At 43.4% G+C, this 18,203-nt stretch overlaps 1 protein-coding gene across 17 annotated transcripts in view; it reads left to right on the forward strand.

Annotated features, from left to right (window-relative positions):
• HMBOX1 (homeobox containing 1) overlaps window positions 1-18,203 on the forward strand; it is a 136,933-nt gene that overhangs the window by 95,974 nt on the left and 22,756 nt on the right. For all 17 annotated transcript variants that reach the window (XR_011336835.1, XM_069850686.1, XM_069850690.1 and 14 more), the window contains exon 7: window positions 14,848-14,930. Coding sequence is in view for 16 of the 17 variants with exons in the window: in XM_069850686.1 (XP_069706787.1) it covers window positions 14,848-14,930 (83 nt within the window). In the remaining variant the exon portion in view is untranslated. The remainder of the gene's footprint in view (window positions 1-14,847; window positions 14,931-18,203) is intronic.

The following is an 18,203-nucleotide window of genomic DNA, read 5'->3' on the forward strand; positions in this document are numbered from 1 at the left end:
ATGGTGCTTGGAGCAACCTGATCCAGTGGGAGGTGTCCCTACCCATGGCAGCGGGTTGGAACTGGATGTGCTTTAAGGTCCCTTCCAACCCAATCCATTCTTTGAGTCCGTGAAGCGTGATGTTAGGCATTAGCAAAAACTTTCTAACTTTAGAAACGGTTGAGCACTAAGCTGGTTGTCTACAGAAACAGGGGAACATTTTGCAGGAGCTAATTAACAAAAATCTATCAGGATGGTTCTGATATACTTGATCTTAATGCAGAGGGAAGCATCAGGTGTTTTCTTTACGTGATTTTCCAGCTCTTTTTATTCTGTCATAAGGTGTTTGTCAGCAGCTTTCAGTGGGAGGGTGAACTTCATTAAGTCCTTTGAGGTGTAGGGAGGGAGTGGTTTTGGAGCATCTTTGTTGGCTCTTTATGCTTGTGAAATGCTTTGAGATCTGCAAGTGCAGGCACTTCTGCAAAGGCATTCAGTGAAGTTCACTTTGCAATTTAGACACCGGCAAGATCTTTTTATTGTCTGAAAGTTCAAGTGGTTTGGCTCAGGGTCATTGCTGTACGTCTTCATAAAATGCAAGAGCAGCCATTTTCTGCCTGCTGCACGGTACCTTTCTTATTTTGCATTAGATCGAGCCGTGTTCCCTCTTAGACATGCATAATATGCAAGCTTCCTATTCTGATCCGCTGTAAGCAAATCCCAGTTGTTTGTCAGTTTACATGCAGTAAAATATAATGCTAGGATTTGTGTCCAAAGTGCGTGCTCAACTCTGATCTCTTGGATCCAGCACCTAATGAGTTATTTTCCTTTTTCAGGGAGCTCAGGTGCTTTTTGTATCTTTGTGTTCTCTCTAATCTCTCTCTTTTTAAATAATAAAAAAGAGATCTGGGGGAGGGGCAACTCCTTGTGGCAGACTTCACATAGAATTTTTGTATCTGCCAAGGTCAAAATAACTGAAGTCAGCATTTGCACAAGAAGCTTTGTTAGTCTGACCTGCAACACCGCACTCTGCTGCAAGAAACCCACATTTTAAGTATGTGGGAGTTTTTCTCTAATCTAGAAACGTGGGAGAATGTGGGAGTTTTTCTCTAATCTAGAAACTCTCCTGCATTTCTCTAGGACCAGTTGAGAAATGTCAGTATTCTGTCTCTCTGCTTGTGAAGGCGAGAAGTAGGCTCTCTTGCCGAGTTATAACATTGCCTTCTCATATCATCAAACCAATTGTAATACATACAGGACTGGAAATCTAAGTGCCGAGATACTTTCAGTGAAAATGCAAACAGCCATCATTGTTCTTACTGTACAGGCTAATGTCATTTTGCTGGCTCCAGTAGCATTGGTGTGGGGGAGTATCTGTAGGACCAAATTTATCTCACAACCTTTTGTTTACTAAACCATGTCCCAAAGAGCCACGTCTACACATTCTTTGAAGCCCTCCAGGATTGGTGACACCGCCACTGCCCTGGGCAGCCTCTTCTAGTACTTCACCACTCTTTTAGTAAAGAAATTGTTCCTGACATCCAACCTAAACCTCCCCTGGCACAACCTGAGGCCATTTCCTCTCGTTCTATCATTTTTTTCTTGGGAGAATGACACCCACCTCATCACAACCTCCATTCAGAGGGTTGATGATGATGGTGTTTGTAGTTCTTTCTATAGTAGCTACCCACTCCAGTCTGAGACTGGTTCACATGTGGTTAGCAGCCATGTGGATATGGATGGAAGCTCTCATCTCCTGCCCTCTGGATTTTTTTTTAAATCCTGCTGTTGCAGCTGTGGACATGCTTATTGTTCACATAAATATGTAATTCCTTCTAAACTCTGCTAAAGTCTTCAGGGTTCTTCAGGACAACTAATTATACCTCATTTCATTTTACGTGCTAAAATGTGTTTAAAAAGTTGGAAGTCTCTTCTGTCTGAGTATCCTGAGAAAGAATAAGAACATTGCATTTACCTTCCCATGATCGTTTCTTGTGCCTACTGCTATCAATGTGCTGCTTATTTATCTCCTCTCTGAACTGAACAGCCATTCTCTTAACTCTTCTCAGGTGGCAAGTCTTCCCTTGCCTCTAATAATATTTGTTGTTGCTCTCCTCTGGACCTTTTCTGTTTCAACATTCAATTTTTAGTGACCCTGGGTAGGTGAGTAGGGACAGGAGCAGAACATTGATTGCCATGTTTCCAGGGTGAATATTACAGCTTATACAGGCAGCTGAATCCGATTCCTGTTGTTCCCTGACCTCCAGCCTAGCATCTTGGTTTTGCTGATCACTTTTGTATATTGATTGAGAGTATGAGTAGTGCACAACAAAGTGTGTCTTTTCTGTAACACTTACAACTACTTTGGAGCAAGTCATGGATGTGAGGAGTTTGAAATTGCTCTTTTCCATGTGCATTATCCTGCTTTTGCAAAGATAGCAAATGAAATTCAGTTGTGGGAGTGCTTAGGGAATTGCTGTGAATTTCAAAAATATCTGCTTCAGTTGTATCCAATATAAATATTTCACTTTCCCAAACCTTGTTTAATGTAACTGTTAATGATAATCATTTTAGGTCACAACTTCTCTGAGCCAAGGGCTTGTGTTCTGTTCATATGTAGATCTTGGTGCTGTGGGCTCTCTGCAATCATGTTCATAGAATCATAGAAGCGTTTGGTTGGAAAAGACCTGTGAGATCATCAAGTCAAACCTTACCTGTCTGCTACTAAACCAGATCCCTGAGCACCTCATTTACCCATCTTTTAAAAACCTCCAGGGATGGAGACTCCACCACCTCCCTGTGCAGCCTCTGCCAGTGCTTCAGAAGAATTTTTTCCTGCTGTCTAATCTGAATCTCCCATGGTGCAAGACCTCTAGATGCTGCGTGCTGTATGGACAGTGTAGAAGTGTAAGTCTGGTGCTGTGGATTATCCCCCTGTGAGCTTCTGTGACAACAGCAGACTTTCTGTAATCCTTCGTGGTGTTCTTCTTCCTATGACTGCTCTGTTTAAAGAATGCAGAACTGAATAGTGACAAAAAGCTCACATTAATTAGCTACATTGTTATTTTCCTACCCATTAGCATGATTTCAGGAGGCAGGGAAAGTCATGACAAGTCACAGCAACTGTGTGAACTGCACCCTGACGCATTCAGTCTGCATTTTGTGTAGCTGTTCTATAATGACAGTCCACTGCCTGGAACAAAATTTCTTGATCCTGTTACAGAATCGTAGTATCAGAATGGCTTGGGTTGGAAGGAGCCTTAAAGCCCATCCAGTTCTAAGACCTCCTACTGGATCAGGTTGCTCAAAGCTTCACCTAACCTGGCCTTGAACCTAACCCCACCCTTTCAGGATGGGGCAGCCACGAATTCTCTGGGCAACCTATTCCAGGGCCTCACCACCCTTGGTGGGAAGAATTTCTTCCTAATGTCTAATCTAAATCTTCCCACTTCCAATTTAAAGCCATCCCCCCACATCTTATTCCTGCCCTCCTTGATCAAGAGCCGCTCCCCAGTTTTTCCTGTACCCCCCTTTGAGAAGTGGAAGGCTGCTCTAAGATCTCTCTGCAGCCTTCTCTTCTCCAGGTTGAACAACCCCAACTCTCTCAGCCTGTCCTTGTACAGGAGCTGCTCCAGCCTTTGGATCATCTTCATGGCCTCCTCTTGACTTGCTGTAATAGATCCGCGTCCTTGCGGTGCTGAGGACTCCACAACACAGGACAGTTTACAGCCTGTCTAAAGGTGATGTGTCTTTGGATGTTCTCTGGTGCAAGGTGTAACAGTTTTACTCCACGATCTCTGTGCCTGTACTCTAGGAGCTTCGGACAAGACTGGAGAGACTACTCTCTCCTTGTCACCAGACTTCTGGGAAGCTGAGTAGAAGAGGCGGCAGCAAATGGCTCCCTGGGCAATGACAAGCACAAGTGACCATACAGCTGTGACCATTGCCCCTTTGGCTGTTTTTCAGCCTTCCTAAAGTCCTGAGAAGGAACTAGATGGGCCTCTCCTTCCAAGGAGGGAAGGGCGTGTCTGAGTTCATGTCCAAGTTCAGCTGAAATGGATACTCATCGCTCACAGAGGGATTTACCTGACCTGTATGTAATAGTATCCATGGAATAAACCCACTAAGTGAATTACAAAATTAACTTCTTGAGCAATCTGGAAAGCATTCGGAAGGAATCAGTAGTCAGGTTGGCACCTTGTCACCTCTTGCTTTGATGCAGCCAGCTCTCTGCATGGAATATATGTGAGCACCATCCTGCTCAAGTGCTGTTGGATTTACCCATTCCTGGTTTCTGGAAGTATGCAAAGTATTCCTGTGAACTCTCACAGCAGCTTAGCTCTTGAGTAGAGTCCAAACCTACTTCAGTGAGGAAATTCTCTGCCATGTAGTAACAGATGTGAGGTCTTTATATAAATAATAAAGAGAGTAATTACAAGTAGAAGTGAGGGAGCAAAATTCCTAAGTAAAACTCGTAAGATGTTGCATCATGTATTTATGGGTTCTTGGTCAGCGGGTAGAACACTTTAAACAGACTAAAAGGAATGTTTTATCAGAGAGCCATATAGGCTTTAACCACAAATGTCACTACCACATCCTAGATTGGTTTTTATCCATTTTTTTTTTGTAGTCTGGGATAGCACAATTGACCTTTTTGTTTTGTTTTGTTTTCCTTTGGAACATGCATAAGTTTTTTAATCTGTTTTGAATACTGTGCTGTTTGTGGGGAACTCCATCAACAGAATAGAAGACATGGACCTATTCGAAAGAGCTTGTTTAATACAATTTCCTTATAAAGAAAAAAGAAGGAGAAAATTTGGTACGTAAGCACAAATATATAGAAAAAGTTATCTGAATTGTTGCTTATTATGCATGTAGGCTGACACTCTTTCAGCTTCTAAATGCTCCTTGTTATTCTCTTAATCACAAGAGCGTGGGACTGGGACTTCAGTTCCATGTTTAACTTCTCTTTATTTTTTTAACCTTCATTGTATCCTTTTCAGAAATAGGTTAAATTCTCAGTCTTAGGGGAAGGTGTAGCCATGAGGAATATCACTGATAGCCATAGTCCAAGGCATTCCTTTAAATTTTCAGCCTAGTTATTAGTTACGTGTTGCAGTTCATTACAGTGCATCTCATTGGAAAGGTGGATCAGTGAGGAGCGAAACAGCCCTTATGAACGAGCGTGTTCTTACTGAAGTGCTTGGGCTGATTCCTCCAGGATCTTATCCCTTCTTGGAGATGTTTCATCCATGGACTGACCCTGCCTTTACTTGCCTTGTGACAACCAGATAATGCAGAGGATGTAACTGAAATACCTGTACAAAGTTAAAGAACATAGACGAGGGGTTTGTTTTACATTTGTCTTGATAAAGATCTTGCTTACCAGTCGGTTAAGTCCGGATGATGCCTCATTCCAGGAGGTGTTCAGACCAGGTTGGATGAGGCTATGAGTGGCCTGTTGCAGTGGAAAGTGTCCCTTGTCATTGCAGGGGGGGTTGAACTGGGTAGGCTTTAAGGTCCCTTCCAACTCAAACCATTCAGTGATTCTATGATTTAATGCAAATAAACTTCCTATGGTGTGCAGGACTCAATTTAAATATTGCAAGTAAACAAAGGCAAACAAGAGATGCTATTATTCATGCTTAGATGCCTTGTTAGAAAGAACTTTGAAGGTGCTGTATGCTCCCACCAGCCAGCTGTTAAAGTATTACAGAACAATCCTCACTTTATCATGTCTTGATGTGTTAACAGCTTGCTGGCTTCAAAACTTTTCCGTCTCTTTTTTTCACCTTTTATTTAGTGAACATCGTAGTTTAACTCTGTTAGTTTTGAGAGCCTGCAATACCATTAAGCTCAAGGATTGTCATAAAACTTTAGTCATTGTCTGCTGTCAGTGTCTTCAAGGTGCCTTAAGCCGAAAGTACATGTGTGTTTTAGATTGCTAAAACCTCCAAGCCCTTCTATGCAGAAGAGAGGTGTTGTGTAATTACAAAAATATTCTTATCACCAAATCCAATTACAAGGAAGAGTAAATTGCCACCTCCGATGTCTTAACTATTCTTTTTTTAATTGTTAATTATCTCACCGGTAGGGTGCTGTAGATCAGGAGGCATAGATTATCTTCTGCGAATATGAGGCTTTCAGAACTGTTATCAATTAATTCTGTTCTTAAACAAATTTTAGGATAATATTACCAGCTGATAGGATTGTGTTGGTGCCTGAGACCACTGTCAAAATACTGAGAAAATGGTGTTAAAGAAATTACAAACTTGATAATGTTTTAGTAGCTCTGAAGGTCATACGGTTCCACGCACTCCAGTGCAAGGTGTATTTTTGGCATTTTAATCTACATTGCAGAGTAGATTCCTGCTAAGAAACATCAGTTAAATGACTGTGTCGGAGTTTAGGCACTGATTTGTAAAACCAGAAGGGAAAGTCAGCTCTATTGTACAAGGTTTTTTAATGTGTACTGAAATGACTATGCAGTTTATGTACACAAACACATACTGACGAGACAAATAGTTACAATTTTTATATATATGGTGCTGTAAGTGATCTAGTCTTGCTGATTGCACTTCCATGAAAAGAAGTACAAGAATGGAACGTCTTTTAGTGTGAGTGAGTTAAAACCTGTTCTCTCTCTAGACAGCGAGTATGGCAATACCCCAGGGCTGAAAGCTCAAGCTAGGAATGATCTGGTGGGTCTTTTCCAACCTGGTGATTCTATGATTCTGTGATTCTATGAGATGCAGATGATGTTGTGGCGTTTTGGTACTTAAAAGGGGCTGATAAGAAAGATGGGGAAGAACTTTTTGCAATGCCTGTAGCAATAGGACAAGGGTTAATGGTTTTAAACTGAAAGAGAAGTTTAGACTAGATATTAGGAAGAATTTTTTTCCTGTGAGGCTGAGGAGGCCCTGGCCCAGGTTGCCCAGAGAAGTGGTGGCTGCCTCATCCCTGGAGGTATTCGAGGCCAGGTTAAATGGGGCTTGGAGCAATCTGATCCAGCGGTAAGTGTCCCTGTTGTCTGCGGGGGAATTGGAACTGGATGGTGTGTATGGCCCCTTCCAATCAAACCCTTTCTATGGTTTTCAAAGAATGAGAATTTTTACAGTTTGGCTCCAAATTTTATTTAAAGTTATTGTGGATTTTGCATTGGATAAAATCCCAAATTTTTATGTTGGGACTGGATATCTCTGTAGGTTGAACAGAAGGTCTAGGCTTAATGCCAGAATTGCTGGGAACTCTCTGGTCGGTGCAGTAGAAGAGGTCACGCTGGAGTCCTGCAGGGATTTCTTCATCCTTAAAATCCACAGACCAATGAGAGACCATGCTAAATGATAGTGCTGTAGGGAAAACAGTAGAGAGCTGTAGCAATTGTATTTTTCTGGGTTTGGGATTTATTTATATTGGTCTTCTGCTTGGATGGAAGGTCTAGTTGAGCTGATGCTTCAGGAGTGTCTAGACTCAAGTTCGTCTCCTCACATCCAGCGAGCTGCAGTTCTCATCCCTGGCTGATCTCGGGTGCCACAGTAGCTCACCAGATGTTTCCTGTAGCACTTAAAGTGGGGGTTGCCTTTAGCAGTCTCAGGGGAAAGAGAAGATGGCGTCTTCAGTGTAATTCTCCACTCCATCAGAGTTTATCTGTGGAGGATACATCTTTGAGCTTTAATTTTGCTGTCTAGAGTGGAAACGACTACAATATATTGTGGGGTGTGCGGTTTAGTTGACATGCATGCCGTTATTATAGAATCTGTAGAAATATCAGTAGATAAAATGGATGGTGTCATCTGCTGACCTCGCTGAAAATGGCATTAGTGATATTCTTGGCCAGTATTTACTGGGAAATAAACTAGTCATTACACTTTCCGATGAGATTATGCTTTGAATGTCACTTCTCTGACAGTCTGTCTCATGCCACATGGTGATAGGATCTCAGGCACAAATGACAGTCTGCCTTCAGAAATATTTCCATTTGTTTGACAGCCGGAATAATAGTTCTGTTAAAAACCACAAAGACTGAGACAATGACCTCTTGCTCCTAGGTGATACTACATTGGTAAATATACTAATGAGAAAGTAGGTAACACTATTTGAGTGTTTTATGTAACTTGTCAGTGGAAAGCAGAGGGACCATTCGACAGGAAACTAGATAGGGAGCTGAAATTACAGGCAGCCTTATCGAAGACAACAGAGCAGCTTGCACTCTCGTGTATTTTGAGACACCGGAGGGTTTGGCAGGGAGCTGAGTGTCTGGTGGCAGCAAGATCTTCTGTACATCCACAGGGGTCAGATGGGAGCTGGGAAAAATAGTTCTATTTTTCCATCCCTGGGCCAGTTGCTGAGCCTGTTGCTCAGGCTTTGCTTTTTGCATCGGTTGTGATGATGTGCGTGAGCTGCCGTTGAAGGAACTGGTCCCAGCTGCGTGTTTCAGCCACCTCCTGCCCGCCTTCCTTGGCTGCACATCTACTGCTCTGGGCCTGTGTGGAAAGCTGGGCCAGAGAAGCAGTCAGGCAGAAAACCTTCTTGCAGAAAGGGAGTGAAGGACCATTCCTTTCAGTCTGTGCTTAAATGGTGTTCAGCTGGACTGCAGCCCTAGTCTCGGGAAGGATGGTCTTTGGTAGAGGAGTTAGAACGCCACAAGAGTGCTGGGGGTTTCACTTGCCGGTGCGTCCCGTGCTGATGGAAGTGGGAACCCAGAGATGCAAACATGAAGTTAAGAGAGGGAGTGAACTTACAGTGTGTCTACTGTTCTTCAGTAAATATCTATCTGTCTCTTCCTGGCTGAGGGACCTGGTATCGTTTAGGCTGGAGAAGAGGCTGAGGGGAAGACCTGATCGCTCTCTGCAACTACCTGAATGGAGGTTGTAATGAGGTGGGTGTTGGTCTCTTCTCCCACGTGACAAGCTGTAGGATGAGAAGAAATGGCCTCCAGTTGGACCAGGGACAGTTTCGATTGGATATGAGGAAATATTCCTGCATGGAAAGAGTGGTGAAGCCCTGGCAGAGGCTGCCCTGGGCAGTGGTGGAGTCCTCATTCCTGGAGGGGTTCAAAAACTGTGTGGCTGTGATGCTTCGGAACACGGTTTAGTAGGCACGGTGGGGTCGGGCTGACAGTTGGACTGGATGATCTTAGAGGTCTTTTCCAACCTAAATGATTCTATGATTCTTGCCTCCTGTTAATTGCAAGGTAAATCAGCCTACTTCCAGTGAGCTTACCCTGATGTAGACATCCCTGAGCTGCCTCACCTTGAGTGTGTGTTATTCTGCGGTAGCAGCTGAGCTGCTTTGAATTGTTACCCTGCAGCACATCTGAGCCTCTCTACTTTGAATCACTTCCACACTTTGAAGCTCTAACCATTACATCATGCTGTAAACTAAGCCTTTCCCCAGCCTGGGGTCTTTTGAGCAGTGCTGGGGTTTTATCGGTTTGTGTCTGACATCCAGGCCCATGCGAAAGTACCAAACCTGCCCGTCCTTCTCCAGCTCTCTAGCTTGGGTCGCTTCAAACACTTCCCTGGCAGCTGCAAAGCTGATACGAAGCAGCAAAACTTCCACTGTGGATTATCAGGGACGCTACTGAGGCATTGCTTAATGCATCTGATATCTCAGCCTGGATAACAGAAGCCGTAGAGCTGAGCAAAAAAAGATTGGCAGCTATTGCAGGAATTCAGATAGGGGCACCTTGGTAAAGAGCCGGGGGAATGCGTTTACTCCCATTACAGAGTCTGGGGCTGAGATGGATTCTCTCTCCATCATTGTCCTAAGCACATTATCCCTGAAAGAAAGAGGGTTTCTCTGAATCTGCAATTTTTCTGGGCTTCAGTGTTATTGAAATGAAACCGCTTCAAGGATATCTACATTCTTTACCATCATATGGATTCTCATCTCATGTAAATTATTTGGCCACTTTTCACTTTAATCCTCCACTGTCATTTTCCACAAAAGAGATCATTTGGTTTCTTCATTGAAGGTATTCAGCTGACAGCTGCCCTTTGTCTAGAAAGCAGGGTGCCTTTGCAGGATTTACTTGTGCCTGCTCTTTTCCTTTTTCTTTCTTTTCCTTCCCCCCTTTTAAGTTTGTATTGATTTGTATTTCTCATCTGTATTTTTCAGGACCTTTTCAGATTGGGAACAGGCTGTGGTTTGTGACTGTGAAGAGAAATTCAGACATCTTGTGTTCTTTCCCTGTCCCTTAGCGAGGGTAGACCTGGCTGATAAGAAACAGAACTGGAGGCAGATTAATTAATTCTCTGCTTGCAAGAAGAACCATAGCCAAAAAATTCACAGCTTCTAGATGAGTGAACCAAACCAGTCAGAGAAGAAGTCTTGAATTCCATTGCTTCTCTGTGTTGAAACTCAGTTATTCTCACCTGCTTTCCAGAAATGTTGGGAGGCTTTAAGAGTTTCACCTACAGGAAAGCTGGGGAGGGGCTCTTGAACATGGAGTGCAGGGATAGGAAGAGGGGGAACAGTTTTCAGCTGGTAGAGGGGAGACTGAGGTGAGATCTTAGGAAGAAATGTTTTCCTGTGAGGGTGGGGAGGCCCTGGCCCAGGTTACCCAGAGAAGTGGTGGCTGCCCCATCCCTGGAGGTGTTCAAGGCCAGGTTGCATGGGGCTTTGATCAACCTGATGCAGTGGGAGGTGTCCCTGCCCATGGCAGGGGATTGGAACTGGATGGGCCTTACTGTCCCTTCTAACCTAAACCATTCTGCGGTTCTGTGTTGTGCTTTTCATCATGTTATCTCATTCACCAGTCCCATTAAGAACTTGGAGAAGTGATAGGAATGAAACATGAATGGTTTGGTAGAGTGTGTATGCAGAGAACTTGGAGGCTGAGTGTGAAAGTCAGGTTGAGGTCATATGTTTTAGGTTACCTGTAGCTATGAGATCTTTTCCTTTAAGACTGGAAACACCCGAGTATGATCTCTTGCCCGATAAAACCTGCTTGCACTCTGTCAAAGGTGAAAACACAATATGGTGATGGAGTAGAATGTTATCAGGAGAAGCTGAGAAGAAGATACGGTTTTGGGAAGCACAGGTTTAGGGTTGGACAAGTTCACAGGCAGCTTGAATGTGTGAGGGAAGGAGAAGGCACATCTTTAATGTGGACAAGGAATGAGGCAGCTGGTGGAAGGAGAGTCAGGTACTAGAATTACTGTGTCAACTACAGAAACTGAGTTGAACCACTCGACTAGTTCCCTTCCAGCTCCTCTCTGGTACCTTTTCAGCTTTATGATCTACATAAAAACATCTCATTTACCAGAAGAGCTGCCTGAAAGCATCTCCAATTTTTGGTGGGTTTTTTTTTCATAAAACGTGCTTTCAGGATGAAAGGAGTTTCAGATTTTCAAGTGGGAATCACTTTTCTTCTAGAAACTTTAAGACATTTACATTAAGAGATAAGAAGTTTGTGTTAGAATTTAAAGAAAATGTTTCAGAATGATGAAAAATACTGTTTGATCCAATCAAATGAAAATGTTTATAGCTTATTCAGTTGTAAAATGTGTTAAGATAAGGATAACTGTTTCAGAGGAGAGTAAATATAAAACATAAAATGGTTTTGACTACGCAAAGAAAGCTCTCTCATTTGCCAGAAGAGGTGTCTTATTTATTGTCCAGTTTGGGAAGTTTCCTCTCTCACAGTGACTTTTGCGGTTGTTAGAAAATGTGTTTTTGTTGGAGCCAGCAAAAGCGTATGGCAGTCAGTGTCTTGCTAACAAGATGGTGTTTAGTTACGTGCCAAGCGAAGGATTGCTAGTGGCTCTTGTGTTGTCTTTTCTTCATTAATTGATGTCTCAGTTTCTTGCATCAACATAAGAATGGGCGATTCAATTATACACGATTTAAGTTTACATCTTCCATAATTTCTTCCATAAAGTTACACATTATCTAGCAGGTCTGTGACCACAGGTGATCTGGATCCGTAAAATCGCATGATAACAGGGTTTCACCTTCTGGTTTTGGCACATCACCAAGTAGATCCATCAGGTTAATATTTGTACACCTAGTGATGACCTGGATTCCTGATTAGGACTGCAGGCCATATGATATACCTTCCAGTACTTAAAGGGGGCCGACAGGTAAGCTGGGGAGGGGCTCTTGATCAGGGAGTGCAGGGATAGGATGAGGGGGAACGGTTTGAAGTTGAAAAGGGGGGCATTTAGATGAGATCTCTGGGAGAAATATTTTCCTGTGAGACTGGTGAGGTATTAGCCCAGGTTGCCCAGAGAAGTCGTGGCTGCCCCGACCCTGGAGGGGCCAGGTTGGATGGCACTTGGAGTAACCTCATCCAGTGGGAGGTGTCCCTGCCCATGGCAGGGGGTTGGAACTGGATGGGCTTTAAGGTCTCTTCCAACCCAAACCATTCCATGATTCTGTATATTCATGTAAATAATGCAGCAACTTTCAGCTATGATGTCTTGATGTTCCTTTATCTCTTGGCACTTGGAAGAGGAAATAGCTATTGGCTCTGGGCAGAGTTCTCTATTTTATAGGTGGGAGAGCTGAGACGCAGTCACGAGACAGCTGGACAGGGATCCCGAGTTTCTGTTTCCATGACTGAATACTAGGAAAAGTAGTTTATAGTCTGCTTGGCAAGCTTTCCATTCTGAAAAAAAACTTTGTACATAACACAACCCTTTGGGGAAGAAATTTGTTAAGACAGAGACGCACATACCACTGAAAATGATATGGCAGTACAAAAGATGACATGTCTGGAATGGGAAAGAATATGCTTTAAAAGTACCATCCCCAGAGACTGGGGCTTCTGCTGATTGTGACGGGGGAAGAAGATCTCTTGCTGATAATTCAGGGAGTGTTCCTGCTGGTGCCAGTGCCAGAGTTGACAGCGCTATGTACTTCCCAGAAAGTAAGTGTAAAAGTGTGGGGGGATGGAACTGGATGATCTTTAAGGTCCCTTCCGACCCAAACCGTTCTATGATCTAGCCGCAAAGTCTCACCTGTTTTCCAGGGTAGGTTCAAGCCTAGGGAAACTGCAGTTATGATCCGTCTGTCTCTCCATATTTGCTGCATAAGAGCAACTCTGAGGTCCAGGGAAGTAGCAGTGGGTGTTCACTTGTACGTGTGTTTGTCTCCAATGCCCAGATCGGTGGTATAGACTTAGCCGACCCTTCGTTTAGTGCACATGGAGCTATTTCTGCAGTTTTGTTTGCTCTCTCAGCAAGTCAAGTGGAAGCGCATTAACAACGCGACTTAGCTGTGCTAATGTGTGTTCTCTTAGTCAACGAGTAGCAGCTTCAGAGCAGGACTCTGTCGTGGGCATAGCTGCACCTGTAAACAACACTGCTCACAATCGGAGGAAGAAGGAGCTAAAATTCAAAATGAATGTTTAAAATTGGTATTTGCGATCTGAACTGGAAGTGAAATCGTGAGATCTGTGTTAATACCACTCACCCCAAAGAAGGCTGGACAGAAACAGTTGTTCTGTGGGACAGAACCCAGGTTTCCATATAAAGTAACTGTGTTGGGGCCAATCCACTGGAGGAGAAATATGACTGTGGCAAATAATTCCCTAAACATGCCTAAATCTCCTGCTGCCAAATGATTCATAATTAAAGGAAATGTCTTATTTTCAAGTACAGAGTAGCTGTCCAACAGCTCAACCTGCTGCTGATCGAAGTTGATCAAAGAATTGTTAGGATTATGTGCTACAAACAATCTGCAGAAGAAAATACTGGAGTCCCTGCTTATGGCACCCTTATCAGAGTCCATTGAAGTAAACCGGACTTTTTGTTTGGTTTGATGCAGATCTGATAAGTTCTGTAGAATGTAAATTAGTTCATTAAAATTTGTAAAGCTCTTAAATGAAGTAAGCGAGAAAACAGTTTAACTTTTACAGGATGTTTACTGCATATAAAGTACAATAAAATCATGATTGTTCAGAAAAAAATACTGTTAAAATATGCTATCCTCAATATGTTGCTCTGGGGAAGATTTAAAATTTTTAAATTATGGTAAAAAAAAAAAAAAAGCTACTCTGACTCCACAAATCTCATTGTATTACTGTGTGATTTTGTCTGTGCCATCTTCATATCATATTGGTCTGAAGTGTGCAAGATTTGTGTATGTTTGTGCATAATTTGGTGAGACACTGGAACAGGTTGTGGCTGCCCCATCCCTGGAGGTGCTCAAGGCCAGGTTGGATGAGGCTTTGAGCAGCCTGGTCCAGTGGGAGGTGTCCCTTCCCATGGCAGGGGGTTTGGAACTGGATGCGCTTTAAGGTCCCTTCCAACCCAAACCATTCTGTGATTCATTCTGTGATCATATATATACATGGACGTATGTGTGTATATTTTAACCCAGGGACTGAAATAAATACTGAACAGCTCCTTCATTCATAGGACGCTGCCTAAGCTTGAGAGCGTGTGGAAAAAAAGACAATTAAAAGATAATAAACAAAGGCAGAGGCACAGCCTGCGATGTCTTCTGACATGATGCTGTGAATATTGGGTTGTCCTATGCAGGGACAGGAGTTGGACTTGATCCTTGTGGATCCCTTCCAACTCAGTACATTCTATCATTGTATCATTCTAACTCTGATATTCATAGCATCACCTACTTTGCTGCATCTCCTAGTGCAATATTCCAGATGCCAAGGTGGTGCTGCATCTGCTGAGATGCTTTTCATTTATCTGAGGCATTTGGGAAGCTTTATCCACTCTCTGTGGATATGAGTGTTTGCTGGTATTATTGTGTGCATATACAGGTTTACGTAACATTTACTGCATCTGTGTTACCTCTGTAAGTGATGCATAAACCAGCAGTTGACACCTTTTAGGGAAACTGCTTTGGAGCCTTCATGCTCTGATTTCTAAAAACAACTTGTATTTTTTTCTCACTTTGCAGTTACTTCAATGAGAATCAATATCCAGACGAGGCAAAGAGAGAAGAGATTGCAAACGCCTGTAATGCAGTTATACAAAAGCCAGGTGAGGAGCTGCTCGTGGTGTCCTTTCCAAAGGCAATTGCAATTAGATTTCACCATCTCCTGCTTAATTCAGCAAATCTCATTGTATGGCTCTTACTAACAAATGCAGTGCTCCCTGCTAATAGTAGGTTTCTTCTTGAGCTTTCTATGGGCTGGGTTGTTCAGAGCTGCCATCCTTGGATGAACGTGACGGTCAATACCATTTCCAAACCTAAATGCCGATGTCTGCAACTTAAATTTCCACCAGCTGAGATATGAAGTACAGGTTGTGCATCTGAACGTTTCACTTATGCAGCCTGGTAAATGGAATTGCTAAGAAGATCAACAAGCCTGAAAGGTTTTCATTCTTTACGTTCAGTTATTTCAAAGCACCAGTTCAAACACTCCAAGAATTTTATTACGCTCCACGAAACTGGGTTTTACTGGTTCCATTTTAGAAATGAAAAACCTTAAGTTCTCACCCTGAGGCTTGCCGGAGATCATACAGCAGGTCCTTGGAGGAGTAAGGAGCTCTGCTTTCCTATCTTTGAGTTTGCATTAGAGCTTCTAGACAGGGGTCTTATATGAGAACCTGTGCACTGATGGAGACCTTGTATTTGGATCAATGAGTTGCATTTTCCCTGCTCCATGAGAAGTCGTACTTAGGAGAGGAACATGAATATTCAGTGAAGTATTAGTGGACACACCTGCCTATGCTTAGTTTTGTTAACCCAACATTTGCATAGTTTTCAGAAGTTGTGTTTTGGGTATATTGAGATTTTTTGTAACTAGACTAAAAGACAATGCACAAGAAAGCTAAGGCATCACTCATGAACATTGGAACAGTCCAGGATAGCACAGATTCACACAGAATCAATCACAGAATCACAGAATAACCAGGTTGGAAGAGACCCACCGGATCATCGAGTCCAACTGTTCCCATCAAACACTAATCAAAACAATTGAGGCTGGAAACGACCTTTGGAGATCACCTGGTCAAGCAAGACCAGCTTAGATTAGGTTGCTCAGGGCTTTACTTTCTTCAGTTTTGAATATCCCCGAGCCCAGAGGTTTTCCCTCCTCTGGGCCCCTGTTCCACAGCGTTGAGTACTCTCCAGGCAAAATATTTGTTCCTAGTACCTAGTCAGAATTTCCCTTGTTGAAACTTTTAGGTATTGCCTCTTGTCTTTTACTTGTGGAAGCAGAATGATCTAGTAGGGAGAACGCTGAGGAGGCTGGGGATTTTATTCCTGACTCTGCTGTTGGTTGGTTTAGCAACTTCAATTAAATGCATGGTAAAAAAAACTGTCTGTTGACTGGACCCAACAGGTTGTGATGCTAGGTAAAACAATGGTTGGATGGCTGAGCCCAGCGTGTTCTGGTGACTGGAGTTACATCCAGTTTACAAGTGACGTTCCCCAGGGCTCAGTGTTGGGGCCAGTTTCGTTTAATATTTTTGTCCAAGATCTATATGAGCAGATCAAGTGCTCCCTCAGTGCGTTTGCAGATGACACCAAGTTATGTGGGTGTGTTGATCTACTGGAGGGCAGGAAGGTTCTGCAGGAGGATCTGGACAGGCTGGATCGATGGGCTGAGGCCAATTGTATGAGGTTTAACAAACCCAAGTGCCGGGTCCTGCTTTTGGGTCACAACAACCCCACGCAGCACTCCAGGCTTGGGGAAGAGTGGCTGGAAAGCTGCCTGGAGGAGAAGGCCCTGGGGGTGCTGGTCGACAGCAGCTGAACATGAGCCAGCAGTGGCCCAGGAGGTCAAGAAGGCCAACAGCATCCTGGCTTGGATCAGCCATGGGGTGGCCAGCAGGAGCAGGGAAGGGATTGTCCTCACTCCCCGCTGGTGAGCCCGCAACTTGAATCCTGGGTTCACTTTGGGCCCCTCAGTCCATGAAACACATGGAGGGGTTGGAGTTTTTCTGGAGAAGTGCAATGGAGCTGGGAAATAGTCTGGAGCCCAGGGGTTCTGGGAGCAGCTAAGGGCCCTGGGACTGTTTAATCTGGAGGAGAGGAGGCTGAGGGGAGACCTCATTGCTTTCTGCAGCTTCTGGAAAGGAAATTGTGGTGAGGGGGGTGCTGATCTCTTCTACCAAGTAACAAGTGATAAGATAAGAGGAAGTGGCCTTGAGTTGCACCAGGGGAGGTTCAGATTGGATATTAAGATATATTCCTTCCCAGGAGAAGTTGTCAAGCATTGGAACAGGCTGCCCAGGGAAGTGGTGGACTCATCGTCCTAGAAAGGATTTGAAAGCCATGTGGTGCTTAGTGATTTAGTGGTGGAGTTTGCCTTGTGAGGTTAAGGGTTGGACTCGATGATCTTCAAGGTCTTTTCTAACTTAAATGCTTGTGATTTGAACAAACTGCTTAAACACTGCATCTTGGTATTGATAGAATTTTGTGAACGGTACTAACATTAAGAAACAGTATGGCTATCTATTTCCAGATTTGTCTTTCTTTCACTTGTCTCCACTCTCCTGACTTATTTAAGCTTGCTGATTGCTGCAGTTACTCGGATGTTTTGTGTCCTTAATAAATAAACTTATAGAAATAGCTCAAGGCAGGGGAGTTTCATCTGCATATAGCCTGCAGACACCTGAGATGCAGCCACATTGAATAGTCAGCGGAAGAGATTTCCATGCTGTCCCTGTGATGCTGAATCCCTCCAGTCATCCCTCTTTCACACTGTTGATGAGGAGAAAAGATTGTCTCTGTAGCTGGCTGTTCATTGTTGGGATTTTTTTGCCTGGTTTCAGTGTAAAACTCCAGTGATCTCGTTTCTAGCATCCCCCCGCCCTTCTCCCAGAAGATCACAAGTGTCCTGCTGCGGTTTGGGGAGAGTGATCAGTGCTGTGGGAGCACAATAGCAGTTGCTGGTAGAGAGGGAGCAAAGCAGATCGGAGAGGATGACACAAAATTTTTTCATTTGTTTGGCTGCTGAAGAAAATGCATCATTGAACTATATCCTCACAGAGCAAAGAGAAGTCAGTCGCCCAAGGGGATGCGATTCGTGCTAGGGCTGTGAATTGAATTGGAGTGGTTAGAGTCTCAGTTTTATGCTTGAACTAGAAAAGCAGCCTTCTATTCTCCCATGGCTCTGAATTTCATTGATTGAAGCTGCAATGAAATTCCTGTATTTCAGATTTGAAAAAAAAGAAGAAAAGCTACTTTGTTTATAGGGAGATATTTGGCATTTATTACCATAGCATCTGGGCACAATACTCTGATTCACATAAAATTCACTTTATTCTCAGTTATAATAACTTTTCAGTGTTGCCTGTATTTCA

The sequence above is a fragment of the Phaenicophaeus curvirostris genome, chromosome 2, assembly GCF_032191515.1.
Source record: "Phaenicophaeus curvirostris isolate KB17595 chromosome 2, BPBGC_Pcur_1.0, whole genome shotgun sequence".
In the NCBI taxonomy this organism is placed as follows: domain Eukaryota; kingdom Metazoa; phylum Chordata; class Aves; order Cuculiformes; family Cuculidae; genus Phaenicophaeus; species Phaenicophaeus curvirostris.